The 22,671-nt window shown below is 35.5% G+C and overlaps 2 protein-coding genes across 4 annotated transcripts in view; one reads left to right on the top strand and one right to left on the bottom strand.

The window, feature by feature from the left end:
* The window catches only part of LOC136036973 (zinc finger protein 271-like), a 53,078-nt gene extending 47,084 nt beyond the window's left edge, over positions 1–5,994 (bottom strand). The window contains exon 1 of one of the 2 annotated variants that reach the window (XM_065719367.1): positions 5,890–5,994. The gene's annotated coding sequence lies outside the window, so the exon portion shown is untranslated. The remainder of the gene's footprint in view (positions 1–5,889) is intronic. The other variant, XM_065719368.1, reaches the window with a different exon arrangement.
* A 2,955-nt stretch (positions 5,995–8,949) lies between these two features.
* LOC136036972 (signal peptidase complex subunit 2-like) overlaps positions 8,950–22,671 on the top strand; it is a 30,756-nt gene continuing 17,034 nt past the window's right edge. Inside the window, exons 1-2 of one of the 2 annotated variants that reach the window (XM_065719364.1) lie at positions 8,950–9,087; positions 20,432–20,503. In XM_065719364.1, coding sequence (XP_065575436.1) covers positions 9,073–9,087; positions 20,432–20,503 — 87 coding nt within the window. In that variant the 5' untranslated portion in view covers positions 8,950–9,072. Of the gene's footprint in view, positions 9,088–15,143; positions 15,196–20,431; positions 20,504–22,671 lie in introns of those variants that run through there. The other variant, XM_065719366.1, reaches the window with a different exon arrangement.

Genomic DNA, 22,671 nt, shown 5'->3' with positions numbered 1-22,671 from the left:
CGTCAATCCCGTATCAAGGACATTTGCTTACTCTATCCACCAGGCTTCATCCCAATTCCTCCCCTCCAAGTGTTTTCCAAGATTTCCCCCTCCAATTCCCCCCAATGTCAAAAGATCAGGTCGGGATTTGAAATAAGAGCTCTGAGACATGAATTCCTTCTAAATATAAAATTTCATTAAAATCCGATCACCTATTCATAAATAAAAATAACCCAATTTTCACGTTTTCCAAGAATTCTGGTTTCCCCCTCCAACTCCCCCCAATGTTACAGGATCTGGTCGGAATTTAAAATTAGAGTTTTAAAGCGCAAGACCCTTCTAAATATCAAATTTCATTAAGATCTGGTCACCCTTTTGTAAGTTACAAACAATTCAATTTTCAAAATTACCCCCCCCCCCCAACTCCACCAAAGAGAGAAGATCCGATCCATTATATCCGTCACGTGTCTTAGACATGTTTTTATTCTTTCCATCCAGTTTAATCCTGATCTCACCGCTTTAAGTATTTTCTAAGATTTCTGGCTCCCCTCAACTGCCCCCCCCCCCAATTACGCTGGATCCGTTTGAGATTTAAAATAAGATATCTGAGTCACAAGGTCCTTCTAAATATGAATTTTCATGAAGATCTTATCACTCCTTTGTATGTTAAAATATGTCATTTTTTTAATTTTTCAGAATTATCTCTCCCCCCCCCCAATAGAACGGATCCGTTCTAATTATTTAAATCACGTATCTAAGACTTCTGCTTATTTTTCCCACCAAGTTTCATCCCAATCCCTCCAATCTAAGTGTTTTCCATGATTTTAGGTTCCCCCACCCCAAACTCCCCCAATGTCACCAGATCCAGTCGGGACTTAAAATAAGAGCTTTGAGACACAATATCCTTCTAATTATCAAATTTCATTGAGATCTGATCGCCCGTTTGTAAGTTAAAAATACCTCATTTTTTCTAATTTTACAGAATTACCCCCCCCCCCCCCAAACTACCCCAGAGAGCATATCCGTTTGGTTATGTCAATCATGTATATAGGACTTGTACTTATTTTCCCACCAAGTTTCATTCCAATCCCTCCACTCTAAGTGTTTTCCAAGTTTTAGGCCCCCCCCCCCATGTCACCAGATCCGGTCGGGATTTAAAATAAGAGCTCTGAGACACAATATCCTTCTAAATATCAAATTTAATTGAGATCCGATAACCCGTTTGTAAGTTAAAAATACCCTTCTTTTTTTCTAATTTTTCACAATTAACCCCCCCCCCCCCCAACTACCCCAAAGAGAGCGGATCCATTCCGGTTATGTCAGTCATGTATCTAGGACTTGAACTTATTTTTCCCACCAAGTTTCATCCCAATCCCTCCACTCTAAGTGTTTTCCAAGTTTTAGGTTCCCCCCTCCCAATGTCACCAGATCTATTTAAAATAAGAGCTCTGAGACACAATATCCTTCTAAATAACAAATTCCTTTGAGATCTGATCACCTGTTCTTAAGTTAAAAATAACTCATTTTTTCTAGTTTTTCAGAATTAACCCCCCCTCCCAGCTACCCCAAAGAGAGTGGATCCGTTCCGGTGATGTCAATCATGTATCTAGGACTTGTGCTAATTTTTCCCACCAAGTTTCATCCCAATCCCTCTACTCTAAGTGTTTTCCAAGTTTTAGGTTTCCCCCTCCCAAATCCTCCCCCCCCCCAATGTCACCAGATCCGGTCGGGATTTAAAATAAGAGCTCTGAGACACAATATCCTTCTAAATATCAAATTTCATTGAGATCCAATAACCTGTTTGTAAGTTAAAAATATCTTGTTTTTTCTAATTTTTCATAATTAACCCCCCCCCCAGCTACTCCAAAGAGAGCAGATCCGTTCCGGTTATGTCAATCATGTATCTAGGACTTGTGCTTATTTTTCCCACCAAGTTTCATCCCAATACCTCCACTCTAAGTGTTTTCCAACATTTTAGGTTTCTTCCTTCCAACTCCCCCCCCCCCCCCGAATGTTACCAGATCCGGGATTTAAAATAACAGCTCTGAGACACGATATCCTTCCAAACATCAAATTTCATTGAGATCTGATCAACTGTTTGTAAGTTAAAAATATTTCAATTTCTCCATTTTTTTCTGAATTAACAGCCCCCCCCCCCCCAGATGGTCAAATCGGGAAAAATGACTTTCTAATTTAATCTGGTTTGGTCCCTGATACGCCCGCCAAATTTCATCGTCCTAGCTTACCAGGAAGTGCCTAAAGTAGCAAAAGCAGGACCAACAGACCAACAGAATTTGCAATGTCACTTGGTTAATACCAAGTGGCATAAAAATGGAGTGGATCAAATCAATACATGAGCAGCTCTCATATGGTTTAATCCTCAATATATTGAGACTCAGCCTGATTCAACTGTTTTGTCTGTTTCACCTGATATCTAATTGATGAATTTTGACCATTATTTATTTTTCAGAAACCTAAACTTTATTTTTGTAAGAGGGTTTAAAAATATAACTTATTTTTAAAAATCACAAGGAAATTGTGAAAAAAAACGTCTTGTATTCATTCCATCATAAATTAATACATTTATGGGTTGAACAAAATCACAGCCAAAAAAAGGAGTTTTTCCACACTTCATTGCAAAATATTGGCTTAAAGCAATATTAATATATATATATATATATTTATGAAGTGTGGAGCGTTTCTTCATCTCATTGGGAATTATTATCCTTTATATGCATGAAGCTAAGAAAAGAAAAATCAGGATTTCATAATTTCATATGCTTAATGAAATTTACTATTTAAATCTTTATTGTTTAGAATAAAATTAAGGTATGTATTTGGTTGAATATTATTTTTTGGGGGGGTTGGTAAGGGGTGAAAAACTGCAAAACATGTAAAAAACTGCTACAATAAAAATATGACAGAAATTTTAAGACAAATTTAGGTTTTAAGATATAGGGGAGCCCAAAATTATCAATAGCTTACCATTATTTACTTTTAAAAAACTAAGACATTTGTTACAATAATAACATAAATGAAAAAAGAAACAAAAATGCTCAAAAATGAATAAAACCCATTATAATTAGGTTTAAAAAACCTAGGATAATTTTTTAATCAAAACTTTAATTTGAAGGTTCCAAGACTCATGTTTGAGAATATTAGGAACAAAATCCCCAGGAACTATTGAAAAGATCTCAATAATCATTTCCTTTTTAACTTGCTTTTCATGTTGTAGTTAATATTTTAAACATAGCAGTACTGAAACCTGCTTTATATTTTTCTTTAGATGGTTGGCCAAAAAGAACAACCTTCAGCAATGTCATCCTTAATTCACAGAACCTGCCCTGGCCATCTCAACCTTTCTCTCATTATAGCCCTATAAATTAGGTTGGAACATAGGCAATTTCTCTCAAAAACATCTAGCAAATCTTCATCCATTTTTAAGGAGTGACCATGCTTCAGAACCATATTTGACCACTGTTATCACTGTACCTTCCAATATTCTAATCTTGGTTTGCAGACTTAACTTTCTATTCTTCCAAACTTTTTTTTACTGCAAAAAAACACCCTGAGCATATGCTATTCTACTTTTGACATCTTCACAGCTCCCACTGTCTTTGCTTATAATACTATCAAAGTAAGTGAAGCTGCCCAACTGATCATTCTTTTTGTTACCTAATGTCACATTTGCCTTAACAACTTAGCTAAGCAACTTAGTAACTAGCTCTTAACATTAATTTTCTTACCAATTCTAGCCACCTGAACTTGCAAAACCTCTAAAATTTTATTCATTTTGCTTGCACTTTCATTTAGGATGCTTGAACCTCAAGCATAATCTTAGTCTAGGAGAGTTTTTTCTCCCCATTTGATTCCATGGTCTCCTATTGCCTTCCCTGTGCTTCATAACATCCAAACAATCCATATAAAGGGGAATAGAACACAACCTTGCTTAAATTATGATTTAAAACCATAAACTAAGCTTATTATAAATAATTTTAGCACAGAGAAAATGTAGTATTATTTTGTGGCAAGCATGTGATAAGTTATACTTTGATTAAAATTGATCATTTTTAAGAGCTCAAAAAGTGCTTGAATTTGAATTTGTGGTAGAGGTAATTATTATATATGAAAAGAACATAAAAAAGGCATCAAGTGGTATGTTCACTTTATTGGTCAGTCAGTTATATGAACTGTCATAATATTTTGAAAACTTATCATTTTTAAGAGCTCAAAGAGTGCTTAAATTTGAATTTACAGCAGAAGTGATTATTATATTTGTAAAGAGTATAAAAAAGGCAACAAGTGGTGTGTTAACTTTAGTGGTAAGCTGAAAACAATTTTGGGTAAAATTCTAGCTAATGGACTTCTTGCTATCTCAGAAAGGGTTTAGGTTAGGAAAATGAAACTTTCAGGAATAAATTTACAGACTAAAGTATGTCCCTGGAAGGTATTTTGAAGCAACTACCTCTACTCCTTCTCCCTCCAGAGGGCCCTGACCTTTGATGACCTTTTAAATATGTGTGTTATAAAAGTGAAATGGTTGCAAAATAGATCTTCTGCTTAATTGAAGCACAACAAAATTGTTTTTAGCTTCATATCTTAGCTTAATTCCATTTTATAAGGTTTTAAAGATATGCAAATACATTTCTTATATTCTGGAAAAAAAAACATTGATATGGCTCAAAATTCTATTCAAATAACAGGAATTGCATTTTCAGAAATAAAGGCAGAGAAAAAGCAACCAATAACTGAAAATTAAGGTAAAATGTTATTTTGTCAAAATTTCAATAGGTATAGACCTGTCATTTAGGCAAATTTCAGGGCCCTCTAGAGGGAGAAGGAGTAAAGGTGGTTACTTTAAAATACCTTTCTAGGGCATACTTTAGCCTGTAGACCCATCTCTGACAGTTTCATTTTCCTAACCTAAACCCTTTCTGAGATAGCAAGAAGTCAATTGACTAGAATTTTACCCAATTTTGTTGTACATTATTCAAGCAGAAGACCTAGGCCACCTTGCACAATTCTGGTTTGGTGACTTCTTGCTATCTCAGAAAGGGGTTAGGTTAGGAAAATGAAACTTTCAGGGATGGGTCTACAGGCTTTAGAATGTCCCAGGAAGGTATATTGAAGTACCTACCTCTACTCCTTCTCTCTCTCTAGAGGGTCCTGACCTTTGATGACCTTTAAAAATATGTGTTATAAAAGTGAAACCTTGCAAAATAGATCTTCTGATTGAATGAGGTACAACAAAGTTATTTTCAGCTTCATGACTATGCTTAATCCCAATTTATAAGGTTTAAAAGATATGCAAATACATTTCCTAAATTTTGAAAAAAAAAACATTTATATGGCTCAGAATTCTACTCAAATAACAGGGATTGTATTTTCAGAAATAAAGGTAGAGAAAAAGTAAATGGTGACTGAAAAGGTAAAATGTTGTTTCGTCAAAATTCAATGAGCAATAGACCTGTCATGTAGGCAAATTTCAGGGCCCTCTTGAAAGAGAACAAGTGGAGGTGTGTACTTTAAATACCTTCTCAGGTTATACTTTAGTCTCTAGACCAATCCCGAAAAGTTTCATTTTCCTAACCTAACCCCTTTCCAAGATTGCAAGACGTCACTAAACTAGAATTTTACCAATATATTTTGATGGTTTGATGAAAATTAGATGGTTTATATAAGTATTTTTGGAGCAATGTTTGTTTCTAGCTAGTTGGAAAGAAAGTGTTGCTTGGGAAAAAGTACTCGTCATAGGATTTTACCAAAATTTTTGTCTTTATAGGGAGATTGGATAGCACATTTTTGTATAGGCTCAGTCTATACGCTATGTTTTTCGATTTGTCAAAGGGTGGTGCCCCCTCAAAATTTGGGTAAACGTATATTAGAAGAAATTATAAATGTTATACTTACGAAAAAAAAAGATTATTAGGGATAATTTTAATATTTCTGCATGGCTCCCTGCTCCTTTAGATTAATTAAAGTGAAGAATTATTTGTATCATAATCTAGTGTTTCCACTTCATAATGGCAAGTTTTCTGTTCTGGTAAACCAAAAATCCGAAGAAATTCCGACGACCGAGAACGAAAAATTCATAACAAAATCTTTTCAAATAGAACTCTTGTGGTAAGCAGTTGTTACAAGCAGAACAGTATGCTCTGTTGAAACACTTGCTGGAGTTCAATGCTGCCCTCAAAAAATATTCCTCAAACGAGAAAAAGAAGCTAAAAACTCCATTTGGAGGGGTCAGGGGTGGGCAATTGCCCACCCCAGATTTTCCAGGGGGCCCAAGCTTCCCCACGAAGCTTTATCGGCAATAATAATCCATTAAGTCCAACATAATTCATTGTGTCCAATTGATTTAAAATTACTGCACGCCTATTAACCAAAAAAAGTAATTACCTGACGACCCTTGGGATAATTACGCTATTTGATATTAATCATTGTAGAAACTTCGAAAGTAGGTTAGATACATAGTAAAAGTCTCAAGTTCCTTCAGATGCCTATTTCCTAGATGATTATATCAATATTATAAATTCTGAATATCTGCAGTCATTCCTCTAAGTTAACAGATTAAAATAGGTCAGTTCCTGTCAAATGTTTCGATGTTTATTTCCTTGTTTTAGTGAATATAAGCCACCGTTTTAGACTACTCAAGTCAGTTCTTATTCTGTTTCTGTCCTCGTCTTATATACATTTAATGTATCATATGTGTAAATAAACATTCTTATGCTCGACACATAAACCTTATGAAAGTTAGAGACGCTTGACATCCTCTACCGGTCAAACCCCAGATTTTAGGCCAACGCTACCATAAGACTCTCAAGACGAGAGCACACAGACAAGTAGAAGACTTTACATCCCTTAGCCTATTAACTTTTTAGTTAGATAATTATAAAGACAATAATAGCCATTAGTATTAGAACTCAAAAGATTACCAAGCATCTGAAACAATTTGTGAAAACTTTCACGCTAGGAAAGAACTTCATCCAATTTGGAAATCGGACTAATACTTTGGTGGATGAAATGAAGCGAGAGTACTCCGAAACTTTTCACCGTCTACAAGTCGAATTTGACAAAAGTTTCACAGATAACTTGCCAGTGCTGAGCAAATTCGAGGCCTTGGATCCAATGTCGACCAAGTTTGTGGACACAGAGTTGCTCAAGCGTTTCTCTGCTCTATATGGCAAGCTGTATATCAACAGCATTCTTCTCGAATCTCAAGCTGGTATTGTCAAGCATTTCTTGCTCGATGAGGAGTAAAAGCCAGAAAACTTGCTAGACATTGTCAACCATCTTCAGACATTACCAGTGGCTTACTCAGAAGTAACTAAAGTACTTCGTATTGCTGCTACGCTTCTTGTGGCAACAGCGAGCAATGAGCGTTTGTTTTCTAGCCTAGAAATAGTGAAAAATTACATGCGGTCTACAACAGGAGACGATCGTCTCAGTCACCTCCTTTTGATGTTTGCAGAGAAGGATTTAGTTCAAAATGGAACTACGACAAGCTTGTTGACGATTTTGCAAAGATGAAACCTCGGTGGTTCCCTTTGTTACCTTGAGTGTTGTAATATTTTTTTTCTCTTGTTATTTTATTCCTTTTTGTAAACACATTTGACCTGAAAAATTTCTGCAGAAGGAAAACCGAGATCTTGGTCATAACCCTCAGCATGTTAATAAGGATTTATATTAGCCATGGAGGGTGTGAAGATCTGGATCAGGTGATCAGATTTGAAACTTTTGCGTGACATGATCACATCTCCTCTGTAACTTCGATATTTAAGGGTGGGAAGTCTCAAAGACCTTAAGCGATTCTGGTAAGAGGCATTATTTAAGCCACAGACCAGTTTAGTTGCTCTCCTTTGGACACTTTCAAGGGGTCTCGTGTCCATTTTATTTTGGAGAAAGACCAAGTCAAGCCAAACTCAAGGTGGGGACGGACTAGGGATTTATAAAGTTTTGTAGCCACAAGTGACTTTCTGGTTACAAAAGAGCGCTTAATGAGTCCGAAAAACCGAGATTTTGGTTATAACCCTCAGCATGTTAATGAAGATTTATATTAGCCATGGAGGGTGTGAAGATCTGGTTCAGATGATCAGATTTGAAACTTTTGCGTGACATGATCACATCTCCTTTGTAACTTCGATACTTAAGGGATAGGAAGTCTCAGAGACCTTAAGTGATTCTGGTAAGAGGCATTATTTAAGCCACAGACCAGTTTGGTTGCTCTCCTTTGGACACTTTCAAGGGGTCTCGCGTCCATTTTATTATGGAGAAAGACCAAGTCAATCCAAACTCAAGGTGGGGATGGACTAGGGATTTATAAAGTTTTGTAACCACAAGTGACTTTCTGGTTACAAAAGAGCGCTTAATGAGTCCGAGAACTCGAGTAACTTTTGCAATTTGAGCCTGAGTGTGGCTGTGGAAGTTTAAATCCTTGTCCACAATGATGCCTAAGTCTCTCTCCTCGGAAACTGCTTCCAACCGATCACATCCCATATGGTAGGGATAGTGGGGGTTATTATGCCCTAAGTGCAGTACCTTGCATTTAGTTGCATTGAATTTTTCTCCTTTTTAAGATATCAATAGATGCTTATATATCTTATAGTCAATGTGCCAAGGCAGGTAAGAATTCAGGATAGCTCTGTACGTATTTGAAATCTTAGCCAAGGAGCAGAAACGCTTTGGGGAAATAGCATCCTCACTCAGAGCCTGGCAATCAAATAATACATGCTGAATTGTTTCATCTGTTGAGAAGCAGACACGGCATAAAGGGGAATTAATTTGGTAGTAAAGCACAGTATGTAACAAATTATTAGTTGAAGTAATAATTTGCAATAAAATTAGTTGAATAAAAAGCCGTCATTTATCTTTATGTTTAGTATTTATCGATTGTATTTATAATATTGATGTTAACATGATGTACAACAAAGCTATTTTCTGTCGTCAGAAGACTAAGAAATTTTGACCGGATGTCAACATTTCGCAAATTGAACTTCCGCCCAAGAGCGTTGCAACACAGCCTGGTTCAAACAACAAAAAGAAGTGGATGACAGATAGCCACGTCACTACAAAATTAAATATTCCTATTCCAAGATGGCTGAGAAAAAAGTAAATTGGGGTTTTATTTTACTAAATAGTATACATATTAAGTATGGGTAAGAGTAGTACTTGGAAATTGTGTGATGTAGGCTTTAGAAAGTATGCCCAGACTTACCTAATAGCCTAGCACCAAGCCTAATCATTTTTAAAGAAATCACATAGGCTAGACATAGCTAAAATGTAATATACTTTTCAGTGTTTCTTCTAAGTATAATGGTCACCCGACTTTGCTACACTAGGCTATTATGCCTTTTAGTTACCTTGTCAGTATTAATTCAGTGGTTGACCATTTCTTAAGGAGACATGCTAATAAAATAAATGGAGGGTGAATATTTAGCTGTTCACATTATTGACCTATAAATGAAGTAAACATAGGCCTATTACTAGATGTCACTTTTTGTTCTCTTACTGAATTTAATAATTGCTGACCTGCAGATTCAGTTTTAAGGTAGGAAATGAGGTTAGCAACTGGTTTTGTATTAAATCAGGAGTTAAGCAGGGTTGTGTTCTATCCCCCTTTATATGGATCATTTTGATGGACTTCGTCTTAAGGAGCACAGGAAAGGCAATTGGAGACCATGGAATCAAATGGGGAGGAAGAACGCTCCTGGACTTAGATTATGCTGATGATTTAAGCATATTAGATGAAAGTGTGAGCAAAATGAATGAATTTTTAGAGGTTTTACGAGTTCAGGGTGCTAAAATAGGCTTGAAAATTAATGTTAAGAAGACTAAGTCACTAAGGTTAGGAATAAGTGAAGATGAACAGGTGACCTTAGGTAACAAAAAGATTGATCAGGTTGGGAGCTTCAGTTACCTTGGTAGTATTATTAGTAAAGATGGTGGGAGCAGTGAAGATGTTAAAAGTAGAATAGCTAAAGCTCAGGGTGTTTTTTCACAGTTAAAAAAAGTTTGGAAGAATAGAAAGATAAGCCTACCAACCAAGATTAGAATATTGGAAGCTACAGTGATGACAGTGGTCAAATATGGCTCTGAAGCATGGACACTCCAAAAAGCAGATGAAAATTTACTAGATGTTTTCCAGAGAAATTGCCTACGGATTGTTCTGGGTACCCGGCTGACTGACTGTATTTCAAACAGTAGGTTGTACAAAAAGTGTGGTTCAATCCCGCTTTCTGGGGCTATAATGAAAGAAAGGTTGAGATGGCTAGGCCACGTTCTACGGATGAAGGATGACAGATTACCGAAGATTGTCCTTTTTGGCCAACCGTCTGGGGCTACACGGAAAGCAGGTCGTCCTTGTCTGGGTTGGGAGGATGTCATAAATAAGGATTTAAAGGAAATGGGAACTTCCTGGGAGGGTGTAAAGAGGGAGGCTTTAAATAGATTAGGTTGGAGGAGGAGCGTGCGTAGCTGTGTTGGCCTCAGGCGGCTTGGTGCTGCAGTGAGTTATTAGTAGTAGTAGTAGTAGTAGATTCAGTTTTAAGCCTTTTTGGGCCCTTGAAAATGATAATTTCTTTAAAGGCTATGTTATTGAGTAGAAAAAGATTATTTTGACATAATGTATTAAATTAGGTAGGCCTATCTTTAGGGTTAAATATCTATTTATGGGGATAAATAGATTTAGGCTATCCCCATTTGAAATTTTTTTGTTTAGACTATATAAAAAGGGTTAAAACGTTGGTTTCAAGCTTAATATTTCATTTTCAAATCTGTTTTGTTAAAGTTATGTAATCTGCAGGCATTGATTTGTCACAATTTGCCTGAGTTGGATAAAAAATCCAAAACAATTTCTCCATTTTTCCATCCACCATTGTATCTTCTGTCAGTGTTAATATTTTTTTAACATTTGGGTGTAACAGCACTTAAGGAGCCTAACAGGATAGGGGGGGGGGCTGACCAGGGGTCCCTAGGTCAACCACAAAAAACTTTAAGAATTCCTGAGAAAAACATAATTTAAAGATATTACTTTAAGTAATGCAGGGAGGGGGGAGGGCTGAAGAGGGATCCCTAGGCTAGCCAACATGAAACTATAAGAATTCCTTTGAAAAACAGTAGTTGAAGGCATTACCTTAATTAGCCTACCTTAATTTGCACTTCAGAGCAATAAGGTCCAATGGATCTATGTTTCTCTGTTACTTCACTTTAAGTTTATTTTAGCTCTTTGAATGCTTTGAGTAGGGACTAAGGAATGAATGATAAAACCAAGCAGATTGTATGAAATTTAAAAACAGAATATAATTTTTTCTGGAGGGGAGGCTACAGCTCCTTCAGCCCCCTCCTTTGGTTTTGTGCCTGAGTATTTGTAGGCCTAAACCAGGACCAACAGCTAACCACTGGTTCAACAGTTAAAATCCTATCACACTACCTTAGATATTAGATTGTTCTGTTGTTGAATTGGTCTAAATAATATAAGTTTTCTTTTATCTAAATGTAAAAATGTGATTAACTTCAATATTTAATTTATTCAATAATGCTGGGTATTGTAAACATCTGGATAATCAGTAGTAGAGCCTATTCATGAGCATGCATTTAAAGCATTAGTCTACTTTTAGACAATGCTGTCCAACATTTGACACAATATATATATTGTATATATATATATATATATATATATATATATATATATATATATATATATATATATATATATACATAAATAGTTGTCCTAGTATGCTGATGCTCCTTGTCATACCCAATCAATTTGCATACTCTATCATAAACTGATGTTGTGCAGAAGTGTCTACTCTAAACTACAGAAGAATGGTCCCCTTGATCATACCTATCTCTGGTCACTGTTACCAAGTAGGCTTAAATTGTATCTATTCTAGCACACTCTTACTTGAAAGGAATGTCACTAGGCTATAATCACAGTCATAACCTTGTTCTCTTATATTTTGGGTAAAATATTTTAACTGTCATCTCAGCAACAGATGCAATATTAGACCTTATTTTGCTCTGAAGTGCAAATTAAGATAATTAAGGTTAATTGACCAGATGGGGTTGGATGATGAATAACTTCCCAGTTTGAGTTTCCACCTCCTTAAGGACCACTCAGCATCCATGAAGATAATTTAAAAAAAAATAATTGAAAATAAATTAGATAGTAAATATAAATATATATTTTAAAATAAAGAACAATAAAGATGATTTTAAAATATCTGTTTTGTTTCACCCAGTATTGTGTTGGCCTTATAAAATCTCATTCTGGCTTTTCTTCACTTTTGTTTTTGTATTATCAGTAATGTCAGGAGATGTCAAATTTTAGTGTTTTTTTTTTTTAAACCTTGCAAAATCATCACTGAGACCCACTCTAGTTTATTGAGAAAAATCAGCTTTGACAAATGATGCATGGTCAGTTTCCAAAGAACTGTTAGTAATTTTTACACACTTGTAAAACATGTATGCATAGAATGTTGAATGAACATTGAATGTATGCATAGAACTTTCTATCAGATAGCCTATGTTTTGTTAGAATAAAGTGTACATAGATGATACCAAAATTTAGAGACCAACACAGGAAGATATAGAAATACTTCGACAAGAAATGCTCTTATGCAGATTCAATCAGGTAGAGGATTGAATTTTAATTCAGATAAATGAAAAGTAATGTCAATTCATATTGCTCCCTGAAAATATCAATGATCTACTTACAATCAACTCTTAATAATTTGAAACTCAAGGGACCAGAGGAAAAGCTTAAATTACTCACAGTTCAAAATAACAGGAGTTCAAATAATCAAGAAGCAACAAGGAAGAATTTCAAATGCACAATTGTTTAATTTGAAAATACAAAATACATGTATGTGTATATATACATGCAAACACTTATATTTGACTTTTTTTGTAAAGTAGTCTATGATTTTTCTCCTATGGAACAACTTCCATTTTATATAGTCCAATGCATTTTCAATAGGGGTAAGTGGTCCATACTTAGCAGCTTTTTGAAAATTGACTTAGCAACCAGTTTTGTATTTTGTAGCTTTGCTTATACCAAACTGTAGCATATAGTGAATGGTTTTTATGAGAATATTTAGGAATTTTATTGCCCTAACTGCTGAAAACTTCTCATGGATCATTATGTACTAACTGACCAGGGTTGGTCCATATTGAGCCAGTCTATGGTCCATACTTGGCCACTGAAAGACACATTCAAGTATAATTTGTTTAATTTGTTATAAGACTGCAAAATTTCAAGTACAAAACAAAATATATAAACTGAGAGCTTCTTGTTGCATTACAATCTTTGAAAGAGAAGAAAAAGCATGCTCTTGATGCTGTCCCTTTTGCTGGGGCTAGGTTTGAAATCTTCTTCAAAATATCCTCACAGGGATAGATTATGGAATCTTTCTTTTCAGGCTACTTAGACTTGTTTCTTCTTACCATGCCTAACATGCTTATTTTGGTTGAGTCACAGTTCTTTGCTTTGACAACATTGGGGAAATTTTCCTTCTTTTTACACCACTTTCACAAAATCCCCTCTGCAATAATGTCAAAAACTCCTTCCTCTGCAGGCTGGTCATTTTCTTCTGGTCCTAGGCAAAGAGATGAGTCATCACTGTTGTCATTCAGTGAAAACTCTCATCACTCTCCTCATCATATTGCAGAATCTTTTTCACCACTACTCACTGGACTGCTTTTGGCCTTGCAGCTTTCTTTCTTTTCCTGATTCTTGCTTCCTCTTCTGCTGCAATTTGTTGTTTAACTGGTGTATCTTTTAGTACCTTTGTTGAGCCATGCTTCTTCCCCCTAGTTGATTGCTTTCTAGAAGCAGCTTTGGCATAAGGTCTGACCTGCTCTGGAGTGACAATGAGAACAGAAGGTTGTAACAAATGAAAAAAAAAATAAAAATTGAAGCCAATGATTCTTATACCCTGCATAACTGGTTAAGAAATCCATCTGTGTTTAGAGGCATTGTAAATGAATATGCAAATATCCAGAAGAAGTTCCCAGTGCCAGTAAAATCTATTGCACCCACATTCCCCCCCCCCCCCCCTTGGAGTTGGTCAACCCCCATAATAAAGACTGACTTCTCAAAGTGGACCAAATAACTTACCCCCATTTCTTTTATTCAGAAAAAATTGCCAAGCTAAATAATGTTGCTTATAAAAACTATTTCCAAATTTTTGTAGATGGGTCTAAAATAAATGAGAAAATGGCAAGCAGAGCATTCTTCCCAACCCATAATATCGCTTTAGGAGAGAGATTACACAATAATTCATCTGTAATGTCTGCCAAGCTAAATGCCATAATCATGGCATTAGATTTCCTCATGGTTAATGAATATATGAGTGTTAATATTAAAAATATTATAATATATTCTGACTCTTTGTCAAGCCTTGAGCTTCTTTCGTCAGCTTCTCAAAATAAGATGGATATTGACACATTTCTTTGTCTTAGGATTATTGATATTTTTGCTTCAAAAGGTATTTTAACTCATATCCAGTATATTCCAAGCCACTCGGGTATAATAGGTAACCATAAGGCAGATGAAATAGCAAAAAATGCTTTAAATATTGACCAGCCAAGTGGGAGACCAATCCCCATTAGAGATATTTACTGCTGGAGACTTACAGAGGTACTGCTAAATAATAAGAATCCTACCCTATCACCTTTCCCAAGTAAGCACCTTTCCAAGATTTATCATAGAATTTGGTCAGGTTCAAATGGGCTAAATTTTCAGGCATTTTCATATCAGATCCCTAATTCAAGTGGCAAAGTTCCCTCGTCCCCCCTTTGCAGGTCATGTAATCTTAAGAATGAAACAATAGATCACTGCCTATTTGAATGTAATATGCTGACGTCTGCACAGTATACCCTGCAATGTAAAATGTTAGAATGCTTCAAACACCACAAAATTCCACTAACAGCCAAGAGTCTTGCTGACCATACTCTCTTGCAGAGCACAGAGCTCAATATATATTCTCTTATAATTCAACTGCTGGTATCAAAAGATATACTTCAAGAAATCTGAGCAGATACAAATCATATAAGACAAACCAGCTCCATAGCTCTGTCGATCCCACAGAGTGAGCCAAAAGGAAAAGGGCTAAATAGTATTGACTGAAAAGCCCGTCTGCTGAATAAGAAGAAGAAGAGAAATATTCTTAGCCTCACAAAATTTAATATTCTTATTCCAAGATGGCTGAGAAAAAAGTAAATTGGGGTTTTATTTCACTAAATGCTTTCTAGAAGCAGCTTTGGCATAAGGTCTGACCTGCTCTGGAGTGACAATGAGAAGAGAAGGTTGTAACTGGGACTGTGGTACACTGTCAGTGAAGCCTGTAGCTCCCACTTCCTGGCATGTATTCCTGTTCAATCCTTGAGGTTTGTCTTTATCACCTTTAGTTGGCATAGGATCAGATGACATGTTTGGTCTGTCACTTACATATGAGGGCAAAAAATCTTCCTCAGTAAAGATGTCAGGATTGAAAGGTCAAATACCAGATTTGGCACTCTGGATATTGGAAGGGGTTAAAGCACATGGGAAGGATGTACTAACCAATCTAACTATATTGTAGATGGTAACTGTTTTTCTCCTGGGGAAAAAATGCTGATGTCTAGTCAATGCCATTTTCCTTGGCTTTGTTCACAGCATTTAGCAAAATATGCAACTTATGATTATCCTGGATCAGCAGCTTCCTTTGCTCAGGCAAGGCACATGAATGCTTCACAAAATGCTGCAAGTACTCACAGAACAAGTCTTGTGATATCCACCCAGACAGGTTTGCTCCAGCAGCTGACTGGGGCTAGCACTTCTTTCTTGGAAAGACAAAATAAGGCAGTAAGAAATTTCCACTTGCAGCAACTGTTCCAAATATTGTAACTAGAGTGTCTCTATTGGCTGAAGTAACCTTGCCAACTATTTTCTGCAAAGACTGTAAGGGGCTTGTGCAATGCTGTCACACCTGTTTTGTTTACATTATAGATATCAGATGCAGTGAAGTTTTTTTTTTCTTTCAACAGAGTGCAAGTTTCCAAAAAATTGGTTCACATTGTACAAGTTGAAGCTGGTTGCCCAAATGAGGCGGGTTGCCTCTTGTTTCCTCAGCAATAATGTTGGGTTTTGCAATCAAAAGTGATACATCCATTCTTTCCATTGTCAATCCACGCCTGAGGCCTATTTTTGCTGTTTGTCAAAGCATATTGATAAGTAAGTTTTCTTGCTTCTGGTTCAGTCAGATCATAGCACATATTCGAAGCCATAATCAAATAAATCACCAAAGCAGCTTCTTTATTAGGAGAAAAAATGACAACAAAGCTGTGCTTTCTTGACAGGCAGACTGAAAGCTTCTGATCATCACTCAAATTCTTGTAGTCATTATAATGATGTTGTAATGATGCCCTGGGAATGCTGAACATAGTAGCAGCCTTCCGGACACTATGGTATTCACATACTTTATTAAGGCCTTGTCAAGTACTTTCTTCTAATTCAGCTCTCTGCCCCACAGCATCTTTTCTATGTGCTTCCATCTGACTCCTAGAGACCCTTGGCATTTTGGGACGATCACTGATCTTTCCCTGGAAAAATATTAGATTGAGAAGTGCACCAGTTTTGACAAGCAGCTACTTGACAAATGTTATCATACATAGTGAGCCAGTGGCCCACTATGCACCAGTTTTTACTGGCTCAGTATGTACCACCCACCCTCTAGTAACCAAAATCCAATGAAAACGGTGTGCTGAAAAAATAAATGATGGCGCCACTACCATGTCTTATCTTCAAGGATTCAAACAAGGCAATAAGCACTTTTCTAGGGTAAATCAGCCCAGAAATACATGCAAAAGTATGGGCACAAAATATTTTTCTGGGGTGTAGCAAAAACTTTCATTGTTTCCACTTAAATAGATGGCAGTTCAGTTCAATGACCCACTATATACCTATGCCCAGTATGGACCTCTTACCTCTATTGATTTGAGCGGTAAAGTAATTATCACTTGTTTCTGTTCTGCTAGTACAGGAGCTTAAGGTGTTGATGGTGGATTCTCTTGCTTTGCTTAATGTGACTAGAGGAGGCTACTCTCCTAGCACATGGAGAAAATTTCACACTGTATATGATGATAATGAATCATTTAATATAATCCAACATGAACTTCAGATTTTTTTCATAGAAACTTTTCACCATTAATATATTTTTTTTTTCTTTATGGATTTCTTTCAAACATTTTTCTTTTATCTTTTTGTTAATTCAATGTCTCTGATTGATCATGATGTCATCTTTGTTCACGTTTAGTTGATGGTTTTAATATTGTGATAATTATTTTGTCATGAGCCATCTAAGGATGGTTTCTGGCTTCAACCCATATTATCAAAGCTTAGTATATGTTCCACCATTTAAAATATCAATCTTTGGTAACATGAGGCATGTCCAACACCCTGCCGAACTTCCCCCATAAGGGATAACTCCAACGTGTTGGACTTTCCCCAGATTGGTTTTTCAAGGGCTAAACAGACACCCCTCTTATTTCTTCAGCTTATAACGTTTGCTTTTTTTTTAATATGCCCCTGGTCTTCTAGTTTCTAAGAAATGAAAAAAAAAAGCATTATCTATCACTTACTTTATAACCTGCACAAGTTAAATTAAAGTCAGTTACCTGTGTTCCTAAAAAAAACGCTGTCCAAAAAACTTTCAAAACCTTCTGACTGGAAGGCCTGCTAACTCTGCTAGAAGCTGATGGCACTGTTGCCTACTGCTACTAAAATGGAAGAAAATAAGAAAAACTCCCAGGGATACAATGACCACAGACAAATTGGATGTCAGTGTTGGTCATTCTCTGATTAAATAAAAAAAAAGTTGAAAGTAAGGGGCCACAGTAAAACTTAAAACGAACAGAAATTATTATGTATATAAAGAATGTTGCCCCTTCCTTAACACCTTAGCTCCTTAACACTTCCTTAACAAGTAAGAATTTTCTCCCAATTTTTTAAAAATGACTCCTGAAACACAAGGGCTGATTAATTAGAGCAATAAGACACTTTTTTAAAAGTATTGAAAAACTTTAGCATAAAGAGTTAGGTGTTGAGGAGGGGGTAACCCCCTTTGCATAGATAATAATTTCTATTCGTTTCAAGTGATAATGTTGCTCCTTATTTTCAGTTGAAAAAAACTTTTTTATATATTTAGTTTCTGATCGTTTTTTAAGTAATGCTAGGAAATCTGGCCCCACCTCCATGGAGAAACCCTCTCCCTATGGAAATATCCTCTAGACAATTTAATCCTGGTGAAAATTTACCCTGAACATTCTCTTAACCACTCTGTAAAATCGAGATGGAAAAGAGAAAGCATGACACATAAAAAGAATTTTGTATAAGAATTCTGGCAAATTCCCCCAGTGTATAAGTTCCCCTGACAAGTTCACTCCCTGGAAACTTCCCTTCCCATGGAAAATTCCCCCTAGGAAAACGTATGCATACACCCCAGTAACAAATACTATGCCTAAACAATGGGCAAATTTTATAACTTAAATATAAAGGCTTAGTTGCCCTCAAAATTTTTGGTCAGATAAAAAGGGCACTAGAACTTCTAATTTCCGCTGTGAAAAATTTGATTCAGTGGATTGTCAAACCTTGTGGAGAGTCTTATGGTTCTGTGACATTCTTGAGAAACTACTCTGTCTCATAGTTGCCATTTACAGAGAGATAGAATACTGTGGTAAAACCTCTGATGAGAACATGTTCTACTTTAAAGTGATGACTGGTGTCAAGTAAGCATGTATCCTGTCACCTTTTCTTTTTGTCCTAGTTGTAGACTACATTTTTAGACAGATAAATAGACATGAAATCTAAATTGCAGGAAAGTTTCCCTAGGACACTGATTTTGCCAATGATGTAGAGCTAATAGAAGTCACTAAGCGAAAGCTTCAGGAATTCCTAAACAAACTTGTAAAGTAAGCTAAACAGTTCAACCTGCACATCAATGTTCGAAACACTAAAGCTATATCGATTAGCAATTCACCCATGGGAATCCAACTAGGAGATAAAGACATTGAACAGGCGATGGAGTTCAAGTATTTAGGGTGCACAATAATTTCCAGTGGCGACTCTAAAAAGTAATTATACACCAGAATGGCCCTAGCCAATGCAGCATTTCAAAGACTTTTACCAGTCTGGAAATCCAGAGTATACCCTCAAAAGCGAAAACTCAGACTGACCCAGAGCAATGTTTTGTATGTTCTGAGTTACTTTACGGAATGCCTAAAACTAACTGCAAAATAGGAGGAATGTCTTCTTCCTTCGAAAATAAGTGTCCTAGTTGGATCCTAAGGATCAGCTCAAGAGACCTTGTCAGCAACAACAAGATCACATGCCATGCAGATATTTTCTCTGTGGTGAGGCAACAAAGGTGACAATTCCTAGGACATATCCTTTGTATGCCAGATCAAAGACTTCCTATAATGCTCTACTACTGGTAACAGGAATGCACCTATTGCCAAAGAAGACCAAAGAACAGGAACTCTGTAGGACATGCATAATAGCCCTCCAGACAAGTGTCATCCCAGAGTGGAAGGACTTCTACTCATTAGCCCACTTAAGATAAGATTGAAAGCTACTCACTAATGCTCTATTTGCCTCTAGAGGAACTAAGGTAAATTAGAAAACTGTTCTGCTGCATTTTTTTGTAGCTCAACTCTCAACTGCTTCAAATAGCTAGCAATTTCACCTTTTTAGGGGGGGGGAAGCAAAAACTATTCTTCTTTTTTTGTGTACCTGTTTAAACCTTGTTTTTTTTTTGTACCTGTTTAAAGCCAAAAATATTTTCTTGGGAATCTAAGGTAATAAAGTTTGAAAGAGGAAGGCATAAAACTTTCAGTTTTGCACTGTCTATGGTATTCCATAAATTGCAGAGGTGGATAGCATTGTGAGAGCTCTTACAAGGAAATGTTAATAATCATCATAAGAAAAATAAGTTTGTCCATTGGTCTAGTTAGCAAAAGAATCAAATCGTTGCTTTCAAAGTCTGGAATTCTTTAATATATGTAATTGAACTTACTGAATGAATGAAAAATTGAATGACTTGTTTAAACCCATAATAAATAAAAAAAATACAGAAGAAGTACAACAGAGACCAATATTCAGAAGAAAACGATTAGACACAAAAGAGTTTTGGGTCCAAAATGGAGACAAAGCAGATATTTGGAACAAATATTAATAGCACAATCTTATTTGCTTAATGTCTGTGTATAACACACACACACACACACACACATATATATATATATATATATATATATATATATACATATATATATATATATATATATATATATATATATATATATATATATATATATATATGAATTTTTTAAGATGGATATTATTTCTTTTGTTTCTTTGTTTTGTTTCTTTATTTTTTTTTGCATAATTGTTTCTTTATTTATTTTTTTTTTGCAGCAACCAGAAGTCAAAATTAACAAGTGGGATGCCAGTGCTCTGAAAAACTCTTTGGATGACTCAGTTAAAGATGTAAGATTAAAAATATTTCTACACATTTTTAAAGTAGGTGTAGGCTTATATTTGCATGCACACACAACAAAAAAAGGTTATAGTTCATATGTTGCCAAAATTAACAAATCCTAGAATTCCATCATTTTCTACTTTTTCATAATGATTTTCAGCAATTTTAAAACTTACCTACCATATTGATATTAATTTTTATTGGATCTGTGATTAAACTTCCCATCACTATGATATGCAAATAAATACGAATTAACAATTTTTCATTTATCTATTTATTCCTTGACTTAATTGTTTATTTTGTCAATTAAATTCTATATTCCTGCTCTTTCCGATCAATTAGCTATTGAAATAACTTATAAATAGCACATATTTTCAGTCTTAGTAAAAGTATTATTGTAATCTTGATAAACAGGATTTTATCAAGCTTGGGACAGGAAGATCATCAAAACGTTAGCCTTAATTTATTTGTGCTTTTGGGTATACTGTGAACACATGTTTTTTTCGCAGATTTTCTGCTACATATCCATGGGCATGTACAGACAGAGTGCCTCCCCGTCCTCTCCTTGAGGTTGGTCAAAAATCGTTCCATAGAAACCAAAAAGGGGGTAACTCTAAAAATGGGCCTGTGTCTTATTTTGACCTTATCATCCCCCCCCCCATAAAAGATGTGCTCTGAACCCCCCCCCCCATATTAATAGATCTGCATGCCTCTGTCTTCTATAACTTAAGGGCATCAAAAATAAGGTCCCTATGAGGTATATTGGGAAAGAATTTAGATAATAAATTATGGAAAAAAATATAGTTCTCAATGGAATGCAGTAACTTATATTAAGACAGGTTTTATTTCCTTTTTTGGGTGGGTGGGAGAGTTATTCATTTGGTTTGTCATATATTAACACTTTCAGCCCATGAGTAAATGCTTCATGGCATATCTTCTGGAGAAAATCTGTGGAACATTCTGGGTTGTTCCAGTAAAAAGGCTCATAAAATCTAGGCTGTGTTTAACCATCAGATTTGTTTTCTTTTAAGAATAAGGTAGAGCGAGTTAAGATGTGTGGTAGTAAGAATAAGGATGTGCTTCTCTTCATCATCAATTTCTCATTAGCCTGCTACCTTCCACTATAACGTTTGATTGTTCTTGTTTGTTGCTACTTTTCTTGTTTCATAGCCCTTGTTTTTTATTCCAATTTGGAACAAAATAAATTTATTCCATAAATTTTAAAAAGTTTTTTTTTTATTCCAATTTGGACTGGTGCTAGGCTTGCACAATAGGTGAAATTCTTGAGGCCAAAAAAATGTGTTGTTCTTTTTCAATTTAGATAATGCCATGTCTGATTATTACACATTATGAATGGTATTAATAATGTTTGTATCTTGTCGTGTCTCTTTTGCCGTTATGTTTTTGTTAATAAACAATTGCCCTCATAGAAACAGTTTTCACTCATACAAACATTGTGTAAAATTAATCGTTTAAACTGATAATTTTAAATTTTACGTTAGACTGGGAAGGACAGGAAGCTATTAGATTTTCAACTGTTTAACTGGGTGTTGGTAAGAGATTAACTAACAACATTTTTTTTTGGTTCTTACCTACAATTAGATGTCAAAACTAAGATTTTATGTTAGGTCAGGAAGAACAAAAAGTGATTACATTTTCAGGGGTTTAAGTGGATACTGGTAATTGATTACTAACGATATCTATTTTCGGTCTTGGTAATATATAGATTGCAAAGCTTAAGATTTTTCATTAGGCCAGGAAGAACGTGGAGCAATTAAATTTTCAACCGTTTAAATGGGTGCAGGTAATGATCAACTAACGGCATCTATTTTGGGTGTTACCAACAATTAGATGGAAAAATCAGATTTTATGTTAGGCCAGGAAGAACAAAAAACGATTACATTTTTAGTAGTTTAAGTGCGTGCCGGTTGGAGATTAACCAGCGACATCTATTTTAGATTTTACTAATAATTAGATGGCAAAGCTAAGATTTATTTTAGGCCATGAAAAAAAGCGATTACATTTTGAATAGTTAGAGTGCGTGGTGGTAAGAAATGAACTAGCGACATCTATTTTAGGTCTTACTTACAATTACATGGCAAAATTAATATTTTAAGTTACGGATTGTTCCTGGTACCTGGCTGACTGACCGTATTTCAAACAGTAGGTTGTACGA

This window comes from Artemia franciscana, chromosome 16, assembly GCF_032884065.1.
Source record: "Artemia franciscana chromosome 16, ASM3288406v1, whole genome shotgun sequence".
Taxonomy (NCBI): domain Eukaryota; kingdom Metazoa; phylum Arthropoda; class Branchiopoda; order Anostraca; family Artemiidae; genus Artemia; species Artemia franciscana.
Note: the sequence above shows the minus strand (reverse complement) of the source record. Positions and strands in the feature narration are given on the sequence as shown.